Source organism: Aotus nancymaae, unplaced genomic scaffold (genome assembly GCF_030222135.1).
Source record: "Aotus nancymaae isolate 86718 unplaced genomic scaffold, 86718_ANA_hifiasm-v0.15.2.pri h1tg000021l, whole genome shotgun sequence".
NCBI lineage: Eukaryota > Metazoa > Chordata > Mammalia > Primates > Aotidae > Aotus > Aotus nancymaae.
Genome location: NW_026988433.1, coordinates 22,491,947 through 22,517,274, shown reverse-complemented (window position 1 = coordinate 22,517,274; position 25,328 = coordinate 22,491,947). Strand labels below are relative to the sequence as shown.

At 43.8% G+C, this 25,328-nt stretch overlaps 1 protein-coding gene across 4 annotated transcripts in view; it reads left to right on the top strand.

The window, feature by feature from the left end:
• The window catches only part of TCTN1 (tectonic family member 1), a 39,146-nt gene that overhangs the window by 8,934 nt on the left and 4,884 nt on the right, over positions 1-25,328 (top strand). For 3 of the 4 annotated variants that reach the window (XM_021675521.2, XM_021675522.2, XM_021675520.2), the window contains exons 3-12: positions 4,480-4,610; positions 7,009-7,160; positions 9,780-9,867; positions 11,967-12,076; positions 14,275-14,295; positions 18,488-18,622; positions 19,131-19,256; positions 19,650-19,735; positions 20,357-20,497; positions 23,160-23,322. In XM_021675521.2, the coding sequence (XP_021531196.1) occupies positions 4,480-4,610; positions 7,009-7,160; positions 9,780-9,867; positions 11,967-12,076; positions 14,275-14,295; positions 18,488-18,622; positions 19,131-19,256; positions 19,650-19,735; positions 20,357-20,497; positions 23,160-23,322 (1,153 nt within the window). Of the gene's footprint in view, positions 1-4,479; positions 4,611-7,008; positions 7,218-9,779; positions 9,868-11,966; positions 12,077-14,274; positions 14,296-18,487; positions 18,623-19,130; positions 19,257-19,649; positions 19,736-20,356; positions 20,498-23,159; positions 23,323-25,328 lie in introns of those variants that run through there. The other variant, XM_021675523.1, reaches the window with a different exon arrangement.

Genomic DNA, 25,328 nt, shown 5'->3' with positions numbered 1-25,328 from the left:
GATGGTCTCGATCTCTTGACCTCGTGATCCACCCGCCTCGGCCTCCCAAAGTGCTGGGATTACAGGCTTGAGCCACCGCGCCCGGCCTTCTTTACTTCTTTACCACTAGTCCCTAGTAGAGCTCCTGCCACATAGTGGGCCCTCATTAAGAATAAGTGGAGGCTGGGTGCTGTGGCCCACGCCTGTAATCCCAGCACTTTGAGAGGCCGAGGCAGGCGGATCTTCTGAGGTTGGGAGTTCGAGACCAGCCTGACCAACATAGAAAAATCCTGTCTCTACTGCAAATACAAAATTAGTTAGGTGTCGTGGCACATGCCTGTAATCCCAGCTATTCGGGAGGCTGAGGTGGGAGAATCGCTTGAACCTGGGAGGTGGAAGTTGCAGTGAGCTGAGATCGAGCCATTACACTTCAGCCTGGGTGACAAGAGCGAAACGCTGTCAAAAAAAATAAATAAAAAGGCCAGCACAATGGCTCATGCCTGTAATCCCAGCACCTTGGGAGGCTGAGGTGGGTGGATCACAAGGTCAGGAGTTCAAGACCAGCCTGGCCAAGATGGTGAAACCCCATCTCTACTAAAAATACAAAAATTAGCTGGCCATAGTGATGGGTGCCTGTAATCCCAGCTACTTGGGAGGCTGAGGCAGGAGAATCACTTGAACCCAGGAGTTGGAGGTTGCAGTAAGCTGAGGTGGCGCCACTGCACTCCAGCATGGGCAACAGAGCAAGACTCTGTCTCAAAAAAAAAAAAGAGAAAAGAAAGAATGAGTTGAATGGATGAGTGAATTCTCCCCTCTACCTCTGATTTTCTAGTGTCCCTTTTTGACTTCCTCTAGCATTAGTCTTTTAGACAGATAGCAGGCCAAAAACCTGGAGGCTCCCCTGACACCTACCTCTTCTTTCCTTTTTCTGTTTCAGCAGTCTTTCCCTTCTCCCCAACCTTTCTTGAGCACCTCCTGAATGCTAGCACCAGGGACATAAAGATGAGTTACGTACTCTCCTGCCTTCAAAGGGCTTACCGTCAAGTAAGGGAGACAGAGGAGTGGATGGCAGTTTCTGCATCAAGCACGATGAGAAGGCAGAGGAATGGCGTCTAACTCAGCCTCACTAAGGAATACTCCTTAGTGAGAAAACGGGAGCTGAGCTGAGTCCTGAAGGACACATGGAAGATGGTCAGCATGGACTGAGGGGAAGGGTATTCTAGGCCAAAGGAGCTACATGAGCAGAGATAGGGGGATGTGGGATGGCCTTCTTACTTAACTGCAGGTAACTCAGTGTGGCCAGAGAAGGGTGGGGTGAGAGGAGTGTAGTGAAGAGATCAGGGGTCAGGTCCCCAGGGGCCTTGTGTGTATGCTGAGGGGTTTGGACTCTTCCCTAAAGTCCCCAGGGGCTGGGTTGTAAGAGGATCAGATTCCCATCTTACATAATTCTGCAGCAGCATGTTCGGTGGATCACAAAGGCAAGCCTGTGGCAAAGAACCAAGTAAAAAGCTATTGGAGACAAGGATTAATGGTTACCCTCCCCGCCCCTCCCCAAAAGCTGTGACAGTGGAGCTAGGGAGAAGTATCTAGATCAGATGATGATACTGAAGTACTACACAGGATTGGGGAGCTGGCTGACTAGAGGGGAGTTAAGGAGTCCCATTCTCTGGAGCCTTCCATCACTCTAGCCCTCATGGTCGTCCATCCCTACCCCGGCTATATGAACTCATATCTCATCCTGTCAGGCACTCACTGAAAGACCTTCAGAAGTTGTCATTACCTGTAGACTCCCTAGTCTGGATTCAGATTGATTCCCGCCTTCTTTCAGAACGTATCGCCTGCTACTGTCTGTCTTGAATCCACTCCAGCCCAACCTTGGTACTCAGAGTTTCCCAAAGACCATGAGTTGTTACCCAGCCTCCACCATTACTGTTCTTGCACTTGGATTTGCTTCCCATTCCTACTGTCTGTCTGATTTCTACTTATCTTTTAAGGCCCAGTAAAAACTGAATGGTAATATACAGTATTGGCAAGAGTACAGGGAAATAGGCACTCTTACTACAGTGTTGGAGAGGATGTGTGTTTCACCCTTCTAGAGGGCAATCTGGCAGTGTGTCTCAGAAGCCTGAAATAATGTTACCTCCCTTTTGGTTTAGCAGTTCCACTTCAGGGAACATATCCTAAGGAAATAACTGGAGACACTCATAAATATGTATGTAGGCCAGGCACAGTGGCTCACGCCTATAATCCCAGCACTTTGGGAGGCTGAGGCGGTTCATGAGGTCAAGAGATTGAGACCATCCTGGCCAACATGGTGAAATCCTGTCTCGACTAAAATACAAAAAATTAGCCAGGCACGTCCCAGCTACTTGGAAGGCTGAGGCAGGGGCATTACTTGAACATCTGGGAGGCAGAGCTTGCAGTGAGCCGAGATCGAGCCACTGCACTCCAGCCTGGCAACAGAGCAAGACTCTGTCTCAAAAAAAAAAAAAGATGTATGTATAAGGATATCGTTACAGCATTACATATAATTGGGGAAAATTAGAAACCTAAACCAACAGTAGAGGATTGGTTAAACAAATTGGGAGATATTAATAACCTGGTATACAATGAAGCTACTTAGTATAATACTGCAAGTGCATGTTAGGTATTATATATTGAGAAAAGCCTTAAAACAATATGTAGAATATGGTCCCATTTTTGTTATGACTCTATATACCATTTATCTATCTGTCTGTCTATCTATTAATCTAATCAATCTATTTATTTTTTTTGTAGAGACAAGGTCTTGCTTTGTTGCTCAGGCTGGTCTTGAACTCAAGTGATCCTCCTGCCTTGGCCTCCCAAAGTACTGGCATTGTAGGTGTGAGCCACCGTACCCAGCCTCTATATTTTTTTGAGACAGGGTGTTGGTCTGCCATCTAGGCTGGAGTGCAGTGGCAGGATCATAGCTCACTATAACCTTACTCCTGGGCTCAAGCTGTCCTCCTACCTCAGCCTCTCAAGTAGCTATAATTATGGGCATCTGCCAGCATGCTGGGCTAATTTTTTCTTTACTTTTTGTTGAGATGGGGGTCTTTCTGTGTTGCCCAGAGTGGTCTTGAACTCCTGGCCTCAAGGGATCCTCCTCAGCCTCCCAAAGTGCCAGGATTACAGGCATGAGCCATGATACTTTGCCTATACCATATCCATATCTATAGCAAATTGATTGGGGTTTGTCAAATCTGGGATTGGTTAAAGACTTAACTTATAACTTTTTTTTTTTTGTTAACTTATAACTTTTTTGTTGTTGTTTGAGATGGAGTCTCACTCCATTACTCAGGCTGGAGTGCAATGGCACAATCTCAGCTCACTGCAACCTCCACTTCCCAGGTTCAAGTAATTTTCCTGCTTCAGTCTCCCGAGTAGCTGGACCTACAGGTGCGCACCACCATGCCTGGCTGATTTTTGTATTTTTAGTAGAGACAAGGTTTTACCATGTTGGCCAGGCTGATCTTGAATGCCTGACTTCAGGTGATCCACCTGCCTTGGCTTCCCAAAGTGCTGGGATTACAGGTATGAATCACTGTGCCTGGCCTTGTACCATAACTTTTAAGCATTAAACCTTCCAAATGACTCCACATTCTCTTACTCTCAAAATCATTTGAAGACAGCTTTATTCTATAGACAAGGAATTTGGATCTATTCTGGGTGCTTATAAAGAATCTGAAGGGTCTGCAAAATTTTTTCTAATTGATGCTATCAGAGTTTATAAGGTTCACTGATATCAAAATTATATCCTGATCTACATTCTTGACAAGATTTCCTTAAAGGTTATTCTACTTGCTTTAATTTTTTTTTTTTCATTAGAAGGAAAAGTTCTAAATACCAAACTTTTTTTCTCTCTTAAAAAGAGATAAGGGTCTCACTGTGTTGCCAGACTGGCCTCGAACTCCTGGCCTCAAGTGATCCTCCCATCTTAGCCTTCTGAGTAGTTGGTACTACAGCTACTGTACCTGGCCCAAATGCAAAATATTTTAACACAGAATAACTAAATAAAAATAGATCAGCTGGGTGTTGTGGCTTATGCCTCTAATCCCAGCACTTTGGGCGGCTGAGGTGGGTGGCTCACCTGAGATGAGGAGTTTAAGACCAGCCTGGCCAACATGGTGAAATCCTGTCTATACTGAAAATACAAAAATTAGCTGGGTGTGGCAGTGCACACCTGTAGTCCCAGATATTCGGGAGGCTGAGGCAGGAGAATTAGTTGAACCTGGGATGCAGAGTTTGTAGTAAGCCAAGATCGTATCACTGCACTCTAGCCTGGGTGACAGAGTGAGACTCCATCTCAAAAAAAAAAAAAAAATGGATTCAATTCTAATGTAATATCATGCTTTCATAAATATCCTCCACATAACTGTTAACATAATACATTACAAGCATCTGACAATTTTTAAATAATCTTGCTAAGATTATGTGCTTATGTCTTGTAACTTTGTATTATTTTTTTTTAATTTTCAGGGGTGACAACCAGTTTTGTAGTCAAAAAGCAGCCATCTATTCATTGAATTTTACAGCAAACCCACCTCAAAGGGTATTTAAACTCATTGACCAGATTAATCCATCTATTTTCTGCATTCATACTACAAACTGTAAGTATTTGACATTGACGTGAAACTCTGGACAGTTTTTCTCAAAGTAATGGAAAAATGTCTCAGATTTATTGTATTATTATTATTATTTTTTGAGATGGAGTCTTGCTCCGTCACCCAGGCTGGAGTGCAGTGGCGCAGTCTCGGCTCACTGCAACCTCTACCTCCTGGGTTCAAGCAATTCTCCTGTATCAGCTACCTGAGTAGCTGGGATTACAGGTGTGTGCCACCACGCCTGGCTTATTTAATTGTGTTTAGTAGAGATGAGGTTTCGCTGTGTTGACCAGGCTGGTCTCAAACTCCTGACCTCAGGTGATCCGCCCACCTCAGCCTCCAAAAGTGCTGAAATTACAGGTGTGAGCCACCGTGCCGGGCCCTGTTTTATTCTTTTTTCTTTTCTTTTTTTTTTTTTTTTTTTTTTTTTTTTTTTGAGACAGAGTCTCGCTCTGTTGCCCAGGCTGGAGTGCAGTGGCATGGATGTTGGCTCACTGCAACCCCTGCTTCCTGGGTTCGAGTGGTTCTCCTGCACCTCAGCCTCCCGAGTAGCTGGGATTACAGGCACCCACCAACACACTTAGCTAATTTTTGTATTTTTAGTAGAGATAGGATTTCACCATGTTGGCCTGGCTGGTCTCAAACTCCTTACCTTAAGTGATCCTCCTGCCTCAGCCTCCCAAAGTGCTGAGAATCTGAGGCCTTGCCCAGCCCTCAGATTTAAAACAACTATTCTATGTTTTGGTATATGTATAGTGTATATCTTTAGAGACCATGTCAGAGGTTAAGGAAGTAACTTTATATACCTATGGGCATGCACATTTTCTTTAAAAGTAACTATGCTCGTGTAGTTGTCTTTTGAAACCTTATACTTATCTCAAAGGTGTTTATAATATGCAGACATATATAGGAATCCAGGTTTCTATATATATATGTGTTTTTTTTAACTTTATTTCCTCCTGGTTTAATGGTTGAAAATCAGGTTCAGCTTTGAACATTACCTGTGGTTTCTATTTCCTTTTTTTCTTTTATTTTTACTAAGAATATTTGCATGAAAACAGGATCTTTATTTTTATCTGAGCATTTAGCTCAAATATATGTCTTGATCCAAAGTACATGTACGTATAAAATGTTATCACGATATCAAAGATCAGAGACATGTTTATGCTTTTGTCAATCAAACTCTGTCATATTTTCAGAATATCTTTATAGATTTTGGTTTTGTTCTCTTGTGATTTAAAACAGACTCTGTGCTCTGTATGATTTGTAATCTGAAGTGATAACTGGCCAGGGACTGTCAGGTTCTCTACCATAACACCAGCCCAGTGAACGTGCCAGCCTCTCTCTTGTGTACACAGCACATTTTGCTTCTGGGCTTTCATGGTGGCTGTGTGCGAGTAGAAATTAGATTCTTTCATTCCCGTAGCCATCTGGAGAGAGCTTCTCCTTACAGGTTGATACAGCAGACTCATCAGTCCAGAGGCTGGAGAAATAGACAGATTATTAATGGCTTCTGATGTACTGTTTACTTGTAGGTGCTAGAAACTATTACTTTCCCATTATTAGAAGAAGCAGGCTGAGTCTGGAGGTCCTGCTTATTTAATAAGCTTAAAAGATCCTGAGAGAAGTGAATATGGAAAAGGACACTTTGTTGTTTTTTTTTTTTTGAGACAGAGTCTTGCTCTGTCGCCCAGGCTGGAGTGCAGTGATACCCTCTCAGCTCACTGCCATCTCTGCCTCATAGGTTCCAGCGATTTTCCTGCCTCAGCTGCCCGAGTAGCTGAAATTACAAGTGCATACCACCATACCCAGCTAATTTTTGTATTTTTAGTAGAGATGGGGTTTCACCATGTTGGCCAGGCTGGTCTTGAACTCCTGACCTCAGGTGATCTGCCTGCCTTGGCCTCCCAAAGTGCTGGGATTATAGGCATGAGCCACTGCACCTGCGCCAAGATACTATTTTTATTTCATTTTATTTTTTTTTGAGACAGAGTTTCCCTGTTGTTACCCAGGCTGGAGTGCAATGGCGTGATCTCGGCTCACCACAACCTCCGCCTCCTGGGTTCAGGCAATTCTCCTGCCTCAGCCTCCTGAGTAGCTGGGATTACAGGCACGTGCCACCATGCCCAGCTAATTTTTTGTATTTTTAGTAGAGACGGGGTTTCACCATGTTGACCAGGATGGTCTCGATCTCTTGACCTCGTGATCCACCCGCCTCAGCCTCCCAAAGTGCTGAGATTACAGGCGTGAGCCACCGCGCCCGGCCCCTTTTTTTTTTTTTTTTTTTTACATCAGCCTAGTGCTACCAAAAACTGTTTCCAAAACCTATATATAGGTCATACATATTATACATATATTTTATACTGATTTAAAATACTGTTTTGTTTTTTTTTAAAAAAAACAGATAAACCTGCATTATCCTTTATTAATCCAGAAATGCCTGATGAAAACAGTTTTGATACATTGATGAGAACAGCTGATGGTTTTACATTGAATGCTGAATCAGATATTTCTTTCACAACCAAACTGGATGTTCCTTCTACTGCTAAATATGAGGTGAGCCTGAACTTGATTGATTCTTTTCATCCCATCACAAATATCTTGTCCTTGTAAGTTAATTTCCAAGGTTACTAGCAAAACTGGCTTCTCTGAGACATAGAGTTGATATTATAGACTAAAAAACTTAATGTTCATGCCTGCAAATCAAAGATCATGAAAATTAAATCTGAATATTTGAATTCTGAATAGGATATAAAGTTGTTTATTCTGTGATAAACTTGTATTTTTGTCTCTTCAGAGTTCTTTGTTCACCTCAACCTTAAAAGATATAGCCAAATGCTGAGATCTTGGAGTAGATTAGTTGGATGCCTGGTCATCTTCTCAAAATTGTATTTAGTTTTACAGATTTTGAAAGATTTTGCTGTTTTGTGTCTATTCAGTAGTACACCTTTAAATGTGACACATATTAACTTTGAATGAACCCTAATTTTTTGGGAAGCATCTTTTTTTCAAAGCAAAATATAAAACCAACATGTACTAATTCTAAAAGTTCAAAGTATAGAGGCATATAAGTAAAAGTTGAAAGATCCCTCTATCCATTAAAATTCATACTGCAAATCACTTTGAAAAGATTGGTATGTATTCTTCCTGATTTTTAAATATGTCTATTTTAATGTATATATAGTGTTGTATAGAAGTGGGATTTATAGCTATCCACATTGTTCTAGAAAATTCCTTTTTCAGTGATAAATCATGTGCATCTTCCCACAACAATGTAAAAGTTACCATTGAGCATTTTCCATGTGCCAGGCACTGTGAAGAGCTTTTCAGGCATTACTTCATGCACCCCCCTGGGAGGGATGCACTATTGTCTCCATTTACCTGATGAGAAAAACTTAAGCACAGGAAAGTAACTTGTCAGAACTAGTGATAGAGCTGCATTTTTTTTTTTTTTTTTGAGATGGAGTCTTGCTCTGTCACCCAGGCTGGAGTGCAGTGGCGTGATCTCGGCTCACTGCAACCTCTACCCTTCAGGTTCAAGCGATTCTTCCATCTCAGCTTCCCGAGCAGCTGGGATTGCAGGCACTCGCCATCATGCCCAGTTAATTTTTGTATTTTTGTAGAGATGGGGTTTCACCATATTGGCCAGGCTGGTCTCGAACTCCTCACCTCAGGTGATCTGCTGCCCTTGGCTTCCCAAAGTGCTGGGATTACAGGTGTGAGCCACCTCGCCTGGAGCTGTAGTTACAAAACATTCTTGGCTGGGCACGGTGGTTGACGCCTGTAATCCCAGCACTTTGGGAGACTGAGATGGGCAGATCACTTGAGGTCACAAGTTCCACACCAGCCTCCACAATATAGTGTAACCCCATGTCTACTAAAAATACAAAAACTGGCTGGGTGTAGTGACACATGCCTGTAGTCCCAACTACTCAGGAGGCTGTGCATCAGGATTGCCTGAACCCAGGAAGCAGAGGTTGCAGTGAGCTGAGATTGTGCCACTGCATTCCAGCCTGGGCAACAGAGCGAGAATCCGTTTCAAAAAACAACAACAAACAAACAGAATATTCTTTTTCTGTGTATGTATCTGAGCTGTTCCAGTCTTAACAGACACGTTTCCAGTTTTTGCTATTATAATCCACAATGAACATTCTCATATATACATATATTTTTGTACACTTCTCTGATTAAATCCTTAGGATATATTCCTATGAATGAGTTAGTTTGGTAAAAATGAATGGAAAACTTAAGTATTGATACCAGATTGCCCTCCAGAAAAATTGCAGTGCTTTATACTCTCAGTTCCAGTGAGTGGAAGGACTTGTTTTTTTTTTTTTTTTGAGACGGAGTTTCGCTCTTCTTACCCAGGCTGGAGTGCAATGGCGCGATCTTGGCTCATTGCAACCTCCGCCTCCTGGGTTCAGGCAATTCTCCTGCCTCAGCCTCCTGAGTAGCTGAGATTACAGGCACGCGCCACCATGCCCAGCTAATTTTTTTTTTGTATTTTTAATAGAGATGGGGTTTCACCATGTTGACCAGTATGGTCTCGATCTCTTGACCTCGTGATCCACCCGCCTCGGTCTCCCAAAGTGTTGGGATTACAGGCGTGAGCCACCGTGCCCGGCCCATGGACTTGTTTCCCATACTCCTGCTGGCACTAAAGCTTTGGATAAACTTTCAAATTTGAGAAAATTGGCTATAAGTCTAATAGATATCAATCTTAGTTTTGAAGATTGAGAAATAATTTTGTGGAGTTTGGTTTTGGGAAAGAAGGCATTCTTTCATAAAATTGATTTATAAAAAATGATTTTTATGATTTTAATGTATACTGTGTTATTTAAATAATTAATGCTAGTGAAAAATAATTCTCTCACCCCTGTGTCCAGTCACTTGGTGCCTGTCTGCAGAGGCAAACCCTTATGTCAGTGTCTCTTCCAGAGGAATTCCACGACTAAGAAGCCTACAAATACAGTAACATGCACACCCAGAAACACACATCCTTTTAAAAATGGTGAACACAGCTAGATGTGAACTTCTTGTGGGCAAGGACCACATCTGTTTTTTGCTCATCACTATGTCCCTGACGCCTGCAGTGCTGCTTGGCACACTGTAGATGCCCAATAGTGTTGAATGAATGCCTAATTATGCCATAATGACTGTTGGTTGTGTTTGCAGTATGGAGTTCCTCTGCAGACTTCAGATTCTTTTCTGAGATTTCCTTCGTCCCTGACGTCATCTCTGTGCACTGATAATAACCCTGCAGGTAAGAAAGTGGCCATTCTTCTCTCCTTAAACATTTGCTTTTATTAGGTTGGTGCAAAAGTAGTTGTGGTTTTGGTCATTAAAAGTAATGACCAAAACCGAAATTATTTTTGCACCGACCTAATACTTTACATTTATAGTAGGCATAATTAAACAGGCCTCGTAACTAGAAACAGAATCTTTGGGTTACAAGAGGCCTCAAAGGTCATGTAGTTCAATTTCCCGCCCAGGGCCAGTCTTTTCTACCACATGCAGTCACTGCTTGAGCACTTGTAGTGATGGGGAACTCACTACCAGAAAACAGCCTTCTCAATTGTTTAACACTTCCAGTTGTTGGAAAGTTCTAAAGTGTATCAACAGCTAACAATTATTAAGCACTTACTGTGTGCTGGGTATTGTGTTAAGTGCTTGCATTTGTTTTCCCTTAAAGCCTCAGTATAATCCCTTGAGGCCAGGTTAGTGTCTCCATTTTTTAGATCAGGAAACAGAGATGTGCAGATTCTTGCTTAGGTTCACTCAGGCAGTGGGGGAGTTGGGATGGACCCCATGCAGTTGGCCTGCAGCCTATGCTCCCCTATGCTCCTCTCTGTTCAGGAGCCTCCAGTAGTTTGCAGAATGGACCCCTAGGCAGTGGAAGGCAGCAGGCTTGGCTCTCCTATCCCCAAGGGGCCTCACTATGAAGAAGCTAAGTAATGGACAATAGGAAAATGTATTCTGCTGAGAAGACAGTCTTGCACACACCAAGAACAGTGTACATTAAACCCAAACCAAAGTCTGGATGAAGCAGCTAATGCCTATAATCCCAGCACTTTGGGAGGCTGAGGTGGGTGGATTGCTTGAGATGAGGAGTTTGAGCCTGGGCAACATAGCGAAACCCTGTCTTTATATAAAAATTAGCCAGACATGGTGGTGCACATCTGTAGTCCCAGCTACTCAGGAGGCTGAGGTAGGAGGATTGCTTGAGCCAGGGAGGTGAAGGTTGCAGTTGCACCACTGCACTCCATCCTGGGTGACAGAACAAGACCCTGTCTCAAAAATGAAAAAAAACAAAACAAAAACAAAAACAAAAAAACAAACCAAAGACAACCCCACCTCCTGCAAAACCAAAAAACCAAACCAAACTGAGATACTGTTTTCCCCTGTCAGATTGGCAAAGCTCAAAAAAACTGAAGCTGTGGGGAAATAGGCACTCACCTACATAGCTGGTGAGACTATAAATTGGTACAGCCTTGGTGAAGGGCAGCTTAGCAATTTGTATCCAAATTACAAATGAATGTGCTTTTCAACCCAGCTGTTCTATTTCTAGGAGTTGATCCTACAGAAATTCTGGCCCACATGAGAAATACTAGATTGCTGTATTGTTGGTGATAGCAAAGATGGAGACAACTTAAATGTTCATTAATAGGGAATTGGTACAATAATTATGCCACATCTATAATATATTAATTATCCCCAAGAAAGGAGGAGCTGCTTCACGTAGCAACAGGCCAATCTCCAAGATATATTGTTCAGTGAACAAAATGAGGGGCGGAATAGTGTATATATTGTACATTTGTTTCCAAAAGGGGAAAGAAACAATAATTCAAATATATGATGTTTTTTACGTATATATTTGCTTTTATTTGCATAGAATATTTCCAGAAAGATACACAAGAAGCTTCATGCCAGTTGCCTCTGGAGAAGGGAACTGGTGGTAGCTGGAGGGCAGGACAGGGATTGGAGGGGGACTCATTATCCTTTTGTGCTTTTTGAATTTTGAATCTCATAAATGTATTACCTATTTGAAATATAATTTAAAACCCTGTTTAAAACATTGTAGGCCAGGCACAGTGGTTCACGCCTGTAATTCCAGCACTCTGGGAGGCCAGGGCGAGTGGATCACTTCAGGTTAGGAGTTCGAGACCAGCCTGGGCAACATGGGGAAACCCTGTCTCTACTAAAAACAAAACATAACAAACAAATAACAACAAAATTGTATTTCTATGTTGTAACTTATTTTACAGTTTTACTTAGATTACAATTTTTTTGTTGCCATTGGACAATTGAAAAATTTCTTCTCTTTTGTATTTCTTTTTCCTTGGGAATGTTAATGATTTCCAGCATTTCTGGTGAACCAGGCTGTTAAGTGCACCAGAAAAATAAATTTGGAACAGTGTGAAGAAACTGAAGCCCTCAGCATGGCTTTTTACAGCAGCCCAGAAATTCGGAGGGTAAGAATTATTTTGAAGTGGAACTGATTCATTAGGTATGTTTCTGTTCTTTGTGCCTTTTTAAAATATGACAAGTACAGAATAATTTCAGTACGTGATTGACACTCGAGTTTAAATTTCTCCAGTACTTTTATATCAGTGATTGTTGAAATAATCCTTTAAATAATTTTTATTTTTATATAGTTAGCTCATATTTTGCTTTTGTTGATTTTTTTCTTTCATTCATTTTGATGGTAACCAATAATAACTGTCTTCTGAGTAAAAACAAATCTCTGGGGTCTGTTGGGGGGAAATAGGGGAGGGACAGCGGGGGGTGGGGAGTTGGGGAGAGATAGCATGGGGAGAAATGCCAGATATAGGTGAAGGGGAGGAAGGCAGCAAATCACATTGCCATGTGTGTACCTATGCAACAATCTTGCATGTTCTTCACATGTACCCCAAAACCTAAAATGTAATAAAAAAAAATAAAAAAATAAAAAATAAAACCCAAATCTTTACTAATAACTAAAAACTTTAGAAATCATCTTCATGTCTGTGACAGAGATCTTCAGAAAACATATTCATATCTGTGACAGAAATAATCTTATTAGCCCCAAAAAGGGATCTCTCTCAGAAGCAAGCCAGAAAATAAGAGGAAATCCACTTTCTGGTTGGTAGATGACACAGGCAGTCAGGAAAGAACAGGAAACAGGAGAAGAAGGCATGGTGGTGAAAGGTCCCCTTTTCTCTGGTTGCAGTGACTGAACCCTAAACTGAAGAAATGAGTGAGGCCACTGGCCAACATGACAGATGAGATGGAGGGTGGCAAGGGAGGAAAACTTTTCAATGATTAAAAGCCATATAATAGGCCAAGGCAGGAGGATCACTTGAGGCTAGGAGTTCAAGAACCAGCCTGGGCAACATAGTGAGACCCTGTTTCTACAAAAAATAAAAAACTAGTGGGGCATGGTTGGGCGCACCAGTAGTCCCAGCTACTCAGGAGGTTAAGACAGGAGGATCGCTTGAGCCCAGGAGGCTGAGATTGCAGTGAGCTATGATTGTATTCCAGGCTGGGTGACAGTGAGACCTGGTCTCTCAACCAAATGAAACAATCCCCCCGCCAGAAACATATGATTATTGTTATAGGGGTCTCCTTCCCAATTTCCTTTTTATGAGTGGTATAGGAGTAGAGTGGTTCATGGCACCATTATTTATCTGGACTTCAGTTTTCTTTCTTTCTTTTTTTTTTTTTGAGACGGAGTTTCGCTCTTGTTACCCAGGCTAGAGTGCAATGGCATGATCTCGGCTCACTGCAACCTCCGCCTCCTGGGTTCAAGCGATTCTCCCGCCTAAGACTTCCAAGTATCTGGGACTCCAGGCATGTGCCACCACGCCTGCCTACTTTTTCGTATTTTTAGTAGAGATGAGGTTTCACCATGTTAGCCAGGATGGTCCTGATCTCCTGCCTCGTGATCTGCCTGTTTTGGCCTCCCAAAGTGCTGGGATTACAGACGTGAGCCACTGCGCCCGGCCTGTAACCTTCTCCTCTTCCCTCCTTTTCCCTCTCTCTCGTGTAAGTCAGCCATCTAGGCTTGTGAATTCTTCCGGTTAGCTTGACCTAACAGTTGTCTTGAAGTAGCCTTCGGACATCCAGGTACAGTTCTTTTTCAGCACAGGTTTCTCCAAACGTGTCTATTTGTTTCCCTCCCCATATCTCCCAGTGGGCCCTTCAGAAAGACAGCTCTGGCTCTACTGGGGAAGCAAGAGTTTGTCATCAAGGAAGCTTGGGCCAGAGGCAGGAAGACCAGTTAGGAGGCTGTGGAAATTGCCTGGTCAAGCAATGATGGCCTTTCAGTATGGACAGGTACAGTGAGAGTGACCAGGAGTGCAAGAACCGTGCTTCCTACAGTGCTTATGGCAGTGAGACCATGTGGAAATACAGAATAATGACCCTGGAGCATGGAGGCTTCCTGAGGCTAGTGTGGTGAGCTTCACCTGGAGGAAATGAAGATAGAAGGAAAATGCAGTGTGACCTCTTTGATTAGGACATGGATTCAAACATATGCAAATAGGAAGTCTTGATCAAGGAAATTCTGTTTTCTTCTTTGTGAAACCTTTAATAAGGTGAATATAATCTTTAACCCAAGATCTGAAAAAGCAATGAAAATGCTTCTTTTTGTTGTACTTAACACAATTTTTTGTGATTTCTTTTTATCTAGGTACCTGATTCAAGAACAAAGGTAAGAGTATTTTAGAATGGAAAGTAAGATAGTTTATGATATTCTTATTTCTGAGCCCTTTTAAATGAATACAGTTATAATTAGAAGGGGACCTTGTTGCCAATAACAAGTACATTTGCGAAAAGCAGGCAGAAGTGCAATAGGGAAACTCCTTGGTGGGAGTCACACTTCCGGGCTCTCCAGCTGCCTCCGTTGTTATGGTTTTGTGGTCTTCCGTGGTTCGGTGACACCACTGTCATGACCAGCAGTGGGTGCGATTGACTTCTGGACATTCAGCCCGTCCCTTGCTCTCTTCTTGGTCTCTTGTTGAGAAGCTGGCCAGCTCCCAGATTGCTGCCTGTCCAGGGAAGAAGCTGTAAGCACTTTGCCCAGTGGGTGTCCACACCGTGTGGGAGGCATGCCCCGCGGTGTACCTTCAGGGCTTGATTTGAGGGTGGGTTTTTTTCAAGGCCTTATCACCCTAGCTAAGGGGTCTGTCTGGTTGTGGTCAGGACGCCAAGATCTCTTCGTGGCTATGTCAGAAGGAATGTGGATCCCTCACCCCTTAATCTAGGCTCTGTGCCCTAGGCCTGCCTGTGAACACAGTCCCCAAGGAGGCCTGAGTTTGTGGCTTTGTCATAGTCCCCTAGCCTGTGGAACTGGCCAACCTAGGTTCAAAACTCAGCTTTGCCATTATTTTCTTGTCTGACTGACACCACGGTCTCCCTTTGTCAAGTGGATGGTAAGTGCTCGCACAGAGGCATGATGCAAGGTCGAGTGGGAGAAGCACACGAGGTGCTGGTGTGGAGTCTGCATAAGGGACGCACTCAGGATGCGGACGCATCAGTTGTGATTGACTTCATTGATGCTCTGGACACAAACGTGTGTGAGGGAGATGTTTGAAAGGGGTTAGAGGGAGGTGAGAGCTAGCTCATTGCATGACTTTCAGACTGCATCCCCGGGAGCCCTAGGGTTCCACATGACTTTGGATCTCACATGATGGTGTGTGGGGCTGGATCCCCTCTTCTGTGAAGGTGTTTTCAAACTTGTTTTAGTTATAGAAACCCTTTCTCAAATGCATTCTGAAGTGGAAACCTCCCTAGAGTATAACAGACTGAATCTGAAGCTGTGCTGGTTAGAGCAGGGATGGGGCCTGAAGGTTTCCACCTGCCCAGCCTCCTTCTCTCTCCTCTTTGTTCCCAGTGAAGAATGCTAGGGCTTCCGGGAATGCAGTCTGAAAGTTATGCAATGGGCTAGCTCTCACCTCCCTCCAACCCCTAGAGAGTGCTTGGATTCTACCATTCAAAACTGGAACCATCTATGGGGGCAGCAGCCCATCAGCCTTATTCATGATATATCCTTATTTCTAAGGCAGTGTCCAGTATGTACTGGGCACTCAATGAGTTATGTATTTAGTGATGAATGTCCAGGAGGTTGGTCCAGTCAGGGTGGGAAGACCTATTATGAGGAATGATGGCTGTTACTGGAAGGCTTGGAGCAGGTGCCAGGCACTGTTCTAAGTGCTGTACGTGTCTGATGTCTTCAAATCCTTTTGGCAGTCTTAGGAGGTAGGTTCAGTTACTGTCACTCTCTGGCAGATGAGTCACAGGGAGATGAATGAGCTTGCCCACAGCTGCACAGCTGGGAAGTGGTAGAGCTGGGACAGGGATCCAGGCGGTCTGGCCCCAGGGACCTTATACTTTTCCACCATGCTGGGTCAGCTCTACTCTGTGAGCCCACATGACAGGCTTCACACACCTTCCTTCTTTGCATCCTGTGGCCACACAGGATGTGGCAGATTGGAACTTGGACTTCCAACTTACGTCTGTGTGACACCAAAGATTGTGCTCTAAAGGACAAGCATATAAACTAATAGTAGGGATTTGTTTGAAATTTTCTTAAAACGCAGATTTTAAGGTTAGAGGATCAGGAGTATAGAAATTGGGTTTAATCTTGCCACTAAGTGAAGACCGTTATGATTGCCTGGAATCATTGTCAGTATCTGTGGAGCCATCAACGAAAGATTCCAGGGTAGCCCTGTAGTTTCGTTGAGTATGCTGGAGTTCTTTACTAGTGTGTGGTTTGGGGATGGGATGTGATGGAAGAGGAATCAAGGAAATCAGCATGGCCCTACCTTTTCCTTCTTGTGACTATTGAGTGAGCTGTTGAGATGAGGGCAGCTCCTTCCATTGACACCAGGACTTTCCAGAGCTCTTTGACATGGAATCCTTCGGTTTTTGCCAATTCCACCCACATACCACGGAAGTAGCTCTGGCAGAGGTTGGTATGACAGGGTGTGCTGTATCCTGGAACCTAGTGTCATTGCTGAATCAAGAACCACTATGCTCAGAGTAAGGAACCCGGGGTTGCCCTTGTGTTAAACAAGAGCTAATTGAATCGCAGCCTAGGACCTCCTCCATGCTGAAACCTCTTGGTGTGGTGTGTTATGCAGAGGACCTCGTGGTGACTGGCAAGGCCCTTCTGCCACTCTCATCACATGACAGCTTACGTCTTTGTTACTGAGTCATGTCACGTTCTTTTTTTTTGAGATGGAGTCTTGCTTTGTCACCAGGCTGGAGTGCAGTAGTGTGATCTCAGCTCACTGCAACCTCCAACTCCCTGGTTCAAGCAATTCTCCTGCCTTAGCCTCCTGAGTAGCTGGGATTACAGGCATGTGTCACCACACCCAGCTAATTTTTGTATTTTTAGTAGAGATGGGGTTTCACCCTGTTGGCCAGGGTGGTCTTGATCTCCTGACCTCATGATCCACCTGCCTCTGCTTCTCAAAGTGCTGGGATTACAGACATGAGCCACTGTGTCCGGCCATGTTATGTTCTTCTATGAGAGGGTTTGACTCTCAGGTCTTCTTGGTCATGGGAGCAGACACATAAGGACTGTTTATTTATCTCTAAAATGGCTGCCTAAATACTTGGTCATTTTGAATTATAAACAGCATGGTGCATGATTGAGTGCAAGTTCAAAGTGGTATAAACAACTAATTAATAGATAGATGAGGTTCCTTCCTCAGCAGTGGTTTCCAAGAATTGAAGTTTAGAGCAAATGACAGATTCATCCTATAGTACAAGGAGGCCCAGCTTTAGAGGATGGCTTGATGCTTTGTTACTCTGCTGGCGGTGGCCATGAATGCAAAGTATCCTTTAATAGCACTGGGATAAGCAGGGCTTCCTGGTGCTGCTGAAAAGGTTTGTCTGTCTCTGTTTTCTCTTGCTTATAATCCCACCACCCAGAGAAACCACTGTGTGTGTGTGTGTGTGTGTGTGTGTGCATGCATGTATGCATATGTAGAAGTTGTGTATAAATTGGGTCAAATGAATATTCGGGGGTATGTGGAAGCTTAAGGATATGTATCCTGGGACTGTGTGTGAATGTGTATGTGTGGGTGTGGAGTATGTAGGAGTTGTGTTTGGAGGTGAGGATATATATATGCACTTGACAGTGTGATGGAGTTGTGTGTGTGTGTGTGTGTTTGAGATATAATTCACATACCATAAAACTCTCTATTTAAAGTATACAATTCTGTGGTTTTTAGTATAGTCACAGGTTGTACAACCATCACCACTAATTCCAGAACATTTCCATCACCCCAAAAAGGAGCCTTATGTTAGCAGTCACTCCTCATTCTTCCCCAGCTCTGTCCCCAGCCCCTGGCAACCACTAATCTACTTTTCATCACTATGGGTTTGCCTATTTGGACATTCCGTATAAATGGCATTAGATGTGTGGCCTTTCATGTCTGGCTTCTGTGACTTAGCATGTTTTCAAGATTCATCTGTGCTGTGGCATGTATTAGTACTATTTTTATGGATGAGTCATATTCCTTTGTAAGGCTAGGCTTTGTATTTATCCATTCATCAGTTGATGGACATTTAGGTCGTTTTTGGTTTTAGCTATTATGATAGTGCAGCTATGAACATTTATGTACAAGTTTTTGTGTAAACTTTATGTTTTCAGAGGCAACTGCTTTTAAAGTTTTGGTTATATCTTCTCAAGTATTTTCTTTGTGAATGTATGTATGTTTTTACATACAAATATCTACTTTTGCAAATGTGGGATCATGGTATACACACTATCGTGTAGCATGCTTCCCTCCACTTGGCTGTATATCAGGGAAGGTTTGTTTCCAGTTGGTTGTGATTTTAGCCCATTCTCTCTGGGTAGAGCATCTTCAATACTCCAGGTCTTCACTTCGCAGGTCCCTATCACTGTTCAGTCCATCGTCATTCAGTCTCTAAATAAAACGCTCACCCGATGGGAAGACACTGATGTGCTGCAGCCGGCTCTCGTCAACGCTGGACACTTTAGCCTTTGTGTGAATGTTGTGCTTGAGGTAGGTGCCGAATTTGGCTTTGAGAGTTTGTCTGTGACGGACTCAAGCCTCATGTTCCACTGGGGTAACTGGATGCCCTCCGAGGGCGCTCTGTCCTGGCCTGTGGCATGGCTTTTCCTGGCTTGGCTGCCTGCTTGCCTTTCTGTTGCCTCATCAAAGGATGCCTCTTGTCTCCACAAACCTAGTGACTTGCAGGAATACATCAAGTTGTTGTTGTCATTGCTGTTTTTAACATGTTTCCTCTGCAGAAATAGGCTTATTACATTCTGCTTAGACCAGCTTATATGGAACTTCTGTAATTGGGCGCAGTGCGGCTCAGATGACCCTGTCTGCTAGGGGTGATGCTGAGGGAACCACTTCTCGTAATCCAACTTGACAGCAGAGCAAAGCTTCAACACATGGAGAAATGGGGAAAGATTTGCTGCCTATGGGTGTTTTATTTGAGTTATTCATATAGCTTCTGAAATGTCATGGAACAGGTATATTTGGAGTATCATTTTGTTTTTAGGTAAAATACAGCCTCACATACACAGATGAAGGTGAAGTCATCAAAGCCGATCTCTCTTTACTTCTGGGGACAGTTAGCAATGTAGTGGTTCCACTGCAGCAAAAGTTTGAAATTCATTTTCTTCAGGTAAGGTTGATCAAGCTGGCATAAGTATTTAATTGTCAAGTTAAAAAGAAATAATGACTTCTTAGTGGATAAAAATGAATTTCTGAGTATTACACCCAAGACTTTGTAGTGTACAGAGGGCTTTGTGTAGCCTGTGGTGTTTGCAGTGAAACCAAGCATCCTCCTTGTATCTTTTTCCCTTTTGGGAATAGATTCCCTTCCACATTAGCTTGTTCTTTTACAGTATGATATACTCCTACACCTGGCAGATGTATTTATAGTTCTGAGTAGGAAGGGAGAAATACTTTTATTGGTTGGTAATTCCAGATTTTATTATAAAAAAAGCATTTGTCTCCCTCCTATGTCCTTATTGAAATGAGAATTATTTGGAGGCATTTCTGCATTGTCTTTCAGGAAAATACCAAGCCGGTCCCTCTCAGTGGAAACCCTGGTTATGTCGTGGGGCTCCCGTTAGCTGCTGGATTCCAGCCGCATAAGGGATATCCTTTTTGGTTCTGTAGAGGGTTCCTCTCTCCATGTGTGTGGACTGCACTGCTCTTTCTCGCCGAGGCTCCCCTGGGCTGCTTGTGGGAAGAAGAGAGCAGCCCCAGCGAGCTTCCTGCAGGTGGCTCTGGTGGGTGGCCAGTCTGGCTACACAGCAGGTGGGCTAGGGGGAGGCTGGCGGTTGGGGGTGAGATAGCATGTCCTAGGAAAATGTCAGTGGTGTTTTTTTTTTTAAATCTTTTTTTTTTTCCAGCCTGCCATTAAGCTACAAAATATGTCAGTGTTTTACAACGAAAATCTTAAGAGAGAAAAGTTGACATTTAAACGTTTTTAATTTCACATTTAAACAGACACTCCTAAACAAATTTAGTGATTTTGAAAATTTAGAATTTTGAAGGGCCAGTTTCTGAGAATTTTTCTTCTGAGGATCTACTTATTAAGGAAAATAGAGCTATTTTTTTGCTCACTCCTGGGAAAGAGCTGTCAAAATCCCAGAGGCCCAGAAAAAGGGTATTTAGGCCTCCTTCGTGTCTTATGTCACACAAATGACACCATCTTCTTACCTGATAACCAGGCTGCTCTAGCACTAGGTAGTTGTCCCTTAACTGTCTGTGAATGTCTGGAATTATTCAGATCACAAATAGATACAGACAGCTTACTATTCTTCATAGCACAACTGAGCAAGACTGCTTAGCACTGGAGGGGGTCCGGACCCCAGTATTATTTGGTTATACTATGCAATCTGGCTGTAAACTAAGGTAAGAGAGTCGCTTGCTTCTATTTGAACATGTTTGTGTTGATCAGAAAACAAGGCATTCTTACTTTTCCCCATTTTAATCAAATCTCTGCATCAGCTGATGAGCTCATCTGAAAGCTGCACATGTAGTATATCATCATTCATGAATAGTAGCAAAACGATTACAGTCATTTTCGTTATCAAATATGGCAAAGCAAAAATTTCAAGGCTTTGTATGTTTCTTTCTTTTTTTTTTGAGTTGGAGTCTCGCTTTGTCGCCCAGGCTGGAGTTCGATGGCATGATCTCTGCTCACTGCAACCTCCACCTCCCGGGTTCAAGTGATTATCTCACCTCAGCCTCCCGAGTAGCTGAGATTACAGGCACCCGCCATCATGCCTGGCTAATTTTTGTATTTTTAGTTGAGACGGGGTTTCACCATGTTGAAACTGGTCTCGAACTCCTAACCTCAGGTGATCTGCCCGCCTCTCTGCCTCCCAAAGTGCTGTGATTACAGGTGTAAGCCACCTTGCCTGGCCTTTTTTTTTTTTTAGAGATGGGATCTTGTTCTGTCACCCAGACTGGAGTGCAGTGGCACAATTTCGGCTCACTGCAACCTCTGCCTCCTGGTAATTGCCAGCTGGGATTACAGGTGCCCACCACCATGGCTGGCTAATTTTTGTATTTTTAGTAGAGACAGGGTTTCACCATGTTGGTCAGGCTGGTCTCAAACTCGTGATCTTGTGATCCACCTACCTCAACCTCCCAAAGCGCTGGGATTATAAGCATGAGCTACCACATCTGGCCAAATTTTGTATTTTTAGTAGAGACAGGGTTTCACCATGTTGGCCAGGCTGGTCTCAAACTCCTGACCTCAGGTTATCCATCTGCCTTGGCCTCCCAAAGTGCTGGGATTACAGGTGTGAGCCACTGTGTCTGGCCTATGTGTTTCATTTTTAAGATTGTTTAGCATTTGAGTTTGTAGCAAAAATATTTCCCCAGAAAGTCTTTCCTATGTTTCTGAATTTTAATATACACAGCACATCAAAACCAGTGAGAGGAAGCCTGAATATGATCTGTTTTTCATTTATCTTATTATTAAATAGGTACATAATATAAAATATCAAATAGCGCTGCATGGCTTTATGAACACAGTTCTTACCCTCATTTGCCCTGCTTTAGAGGCAACCACTTTCAACTCTTGTAGCTATTTTTTTCAAAATCTACCCCCAAATCCTGAGATAACCTACATATAATGCTACTTCTTGATTTTTTGGTTTTATGAATTTTTTATTGAGTTTCCATTAAGGAAGACAAAGGTTTGGCTCTTTCCCCTTCATCCCCTACCCCATGACCCACACACTTCCTGCATCTTCCCAGGAATATTTGGTGAGACCAATATTTACCATTTACTTTTTTTTTTTTTTTTTTTTGCGACAGGGTCTCCCTCTGTTGCCCAGGCTGGAGTGCAGCGGTGTGATCAGGCTCACTGCAGTCTTGGCCTACAGGCTCAAGCAATCCTTCTGTCTCAGCCTCCTGAATAGCTGGGACTACATACGGGTACCACCACACCTGGCTAACTTTTAAAATTTTAGTAGAGATGAGGTCTCCTTTTGTCTCCAGACTGGTCTCGAACTCCTGGGCCCAAGTGCTTCTCTTGCCTCAGCTTCCCAAAGTGTTGGATTACAGGTGTGAGCCACCACATCCAGCCACCATTTACATTATTAGTTCTGATCCATTTAGACCAGCATTTCTCAAAGGGAGGGGGTTCCATGGAATACATTTCCACGAGATGTCAGTAGGAGTAGGTCTATGGTCCAATATGTTTGGGAAACACGAAATTAAAGTTAACACAATGGTTCCTTCCTGTAGTACTCATCAGAGCCTTTAATAGGCAAATGTGCCTCAGGAGAGACATAGGGACATGGAGGTTCAGTGCGTCCCCAACTTTGGCCATGAAACTCTTCTTGTACACAAAGCTTCAGTGGAACAGTTTGGGAAATACTGTTTTAGACTCATCATCTCGCAGGTCAAGATTTTGCAAAGTTAGAGACTCTTTAGCTTCTGTCAGATAATCCCGTTTGGAGAGTGAGAAGATAATGAAACTGGAAAGGCATGCATGTCATCAAGGCCTTTAAAAACTGCTGGTGGGGTTGGGAGTGGTGGCTCAGCTCATGCCTGTAATTCCAGCACTTCGGGAGGCCGAGGCAGGTGGATTACCTGAGGTCAGGAGTTCAAGACCAGCCTGGCCAACATGGTGAAACCCCCATCTCTACTAAAAATACAAAAATATTAGCTGGGTGTGGTGGTGGGTGCCTGTAGTCCCAGCTACTCAGGAGGCTGAGGCAAGAGAATCACTTGAATCCGAGAGGTGGAAGTTGCAGTAAGCTGAGATCACGCCACTGCACTCCAGCCTGGGCAACAGAGCGAGACTCCGTCTCAAAAAAAAAAAAAAAAAAAAACCAAAAAACTGCTGGTGGGCTAGGTGTGGTGGCTCATGCCTGTAGTCCCAGCACTTTGGGCGGATCACATGAGTCCAGGAGTTTGAGGCTGCAGTGAGTTATGATGGTGCCACTGCACTCCAGCTTGGGCATGAGAGTGAGACCCTGTCTCAAAAAAAAAAAAAAGAAACTGCTGGTGGATGAACAACAGCCTCATTCTGTTGACTTCTTTTTCCTTCATCAAGACTGACCGGAGCTCTCCCATGTCGGCTTGTAGCACAGAAGGTGGAGAGCCTGCTGTGGGGGCAGGGTTTCCCAGATTACGTGGCCTCTTTTGGAAATTCTCAGGCCCAGGATGTGCTGGACTGGGTGCCCATCCACTTCATCACCCAGTCATTCAACAGGAAGGTAAAGGGGAGAAGGTGTAGGTTCTATACTAGCAGTCTCTCTCTTCTAGGTGGGGTGATGAAGGCAGCCAGGAAAGCCAGCTGTTAAGCAGGTGGGATTGCCCTGAGTGGGAGTGTGGGCTGAATCTTGGATACTGATTTTTGCCCCTTGTTAGCAATGTTGCCTCTGGCCAGGATTTTTATGGCTTTGAGCCTCTGTTTTCATCTGTGAAATGGGAACTCTAGTCATAGTGGGTGAATGGCCTCATGAGGCATTGAGGGGGTTAAGTGAGGTAACATTTATATGGCCCTGGGCATGGTACCTAGTGGTCCATAAATGGGAACCACTGTGATCCTTATCCTGTTGCCACCATCATTGTGATTGTTGGTGTCCCCTGAGCCCTCTCCAGGCATCTCATGACACTATAGATGAATGTGAATCCTGTATCAAAGACTGAGACTTTTGCGCACATGGCTGTCCCACCCATTGTCCCCTGGTGTATACAGGCAGCCCACACCTGAGAGTTTTCACTGCCACAGTTCCTCACAGAGTTGAATGGAAGCTGACAATCCTACAGATAGGTTCCTGGTCACATGTGATGCTTCTGCCCAACTTTTTCTTTTGTCTTAGCAGTCATTGTGTGGGCCTGCCTTGGCCAGGAGGCATGCTCTCCATCTTAGCCTGTAATTGCCCAGCTTGTTCTTGTCATGGTTTCTTTAGGCCTCTCATTATCCACTCTTGATATTTCTAGCATGGGCATAATGAGGGTAAGGACTGCTCACTGCTCTGATCCGCCTTCCCACCGAGGCCAGCAGAGACCTGGGATTACTCAGTCCCTACTATTCCACTGCGAAGTCTTGGCTCAGCTCTCCTGCCAGAACCAGGCACATCGCTTCTGGCTTCTTGGCGGAGTGAAGACATCCAGTTATTACTCGCCCTCAGAAGGCAGGACACGGGTTGGCAGGAGAGGCAGTAGTGCACACATGGCACCGTCAGGGTCTGTGCTGATCCTGGGTGCTCAGAGGGCCTGCAGCATCGGCTTTTGTACCAGCCCTGCCAGCACCCCAGGTAGAGGCAGAGCACGAGCACCTGCTAAGATGTTTCCACTAGCTGCATGCTGCATCTTCTAAGAACAGGATATTTGAGAGGATTATTCAGCCTGCACGGTTTTTAAAGGCAGTTCCAAGCTAAGGAATTCCATCAGTGCTTTTTTGGCAGCCACCAAATTTAGCAGGCCTGTGAGGTTTTCGTGTCCTGAAGAGATGTATTTTAAAACTTTTTTTAATGAAAAAATGTCAGACATACACAAAAGTAGAACTGTACCATGGAGTCCCCACGTACCCAGCCTGCAGCTTCAATAGTTCCCACGTTTGCCAACTGGAGAGACAGCAAAGGCAGCAAAAAGCCCCAGAAGGCCCAGTGCCCCTTGTTCCCTTGGGGCAGAGGCCTCAGAGCTGGCTCCTATAGCAGCCAACAAAACAGGCAGCTCCTTCATGGCACCAGCAGTGTTCCTGGTGCAGATGAAGAGTTGATGTCTTTGACAACATACGGACACTGCCTGGATACCCAAATGTCACATCTTAATTGCCAGTTGATGAAATTAGATAAATGAGAAGAAGGCACTTACATTTATCCTCAGAGCATTTTAACATGACATGCAATCAGGTTTTATTTACTAGTAATTATTTCTCCCCACTCTATCCCTCCCACCAGTTTCTCTCCCGAAGTCTCTCTGAGGCAGGTGTAAAGAGGTAGATGAAGGTAGAGCATTTATGGCCCTAAAGGGTCCACAGTTGGGTATTGGCACTACATACCAGCCTTTTTAGAAATAGGAGGGGATGGAAAAATTACGCTTCAGCTATTAAAAATATTTTTGGGGCATTGAGTTACTTTAAAATACGTACTTTCTCTAAGCTGTTTTTATATGAACTTCTAGAGTCTATTCATTTTCTTGTTCAGAACATTTTGTAATATGTGAAACCTTTTATAATTAAGACTCTGCACTGCAGATTAAGTCTGACTTGTGG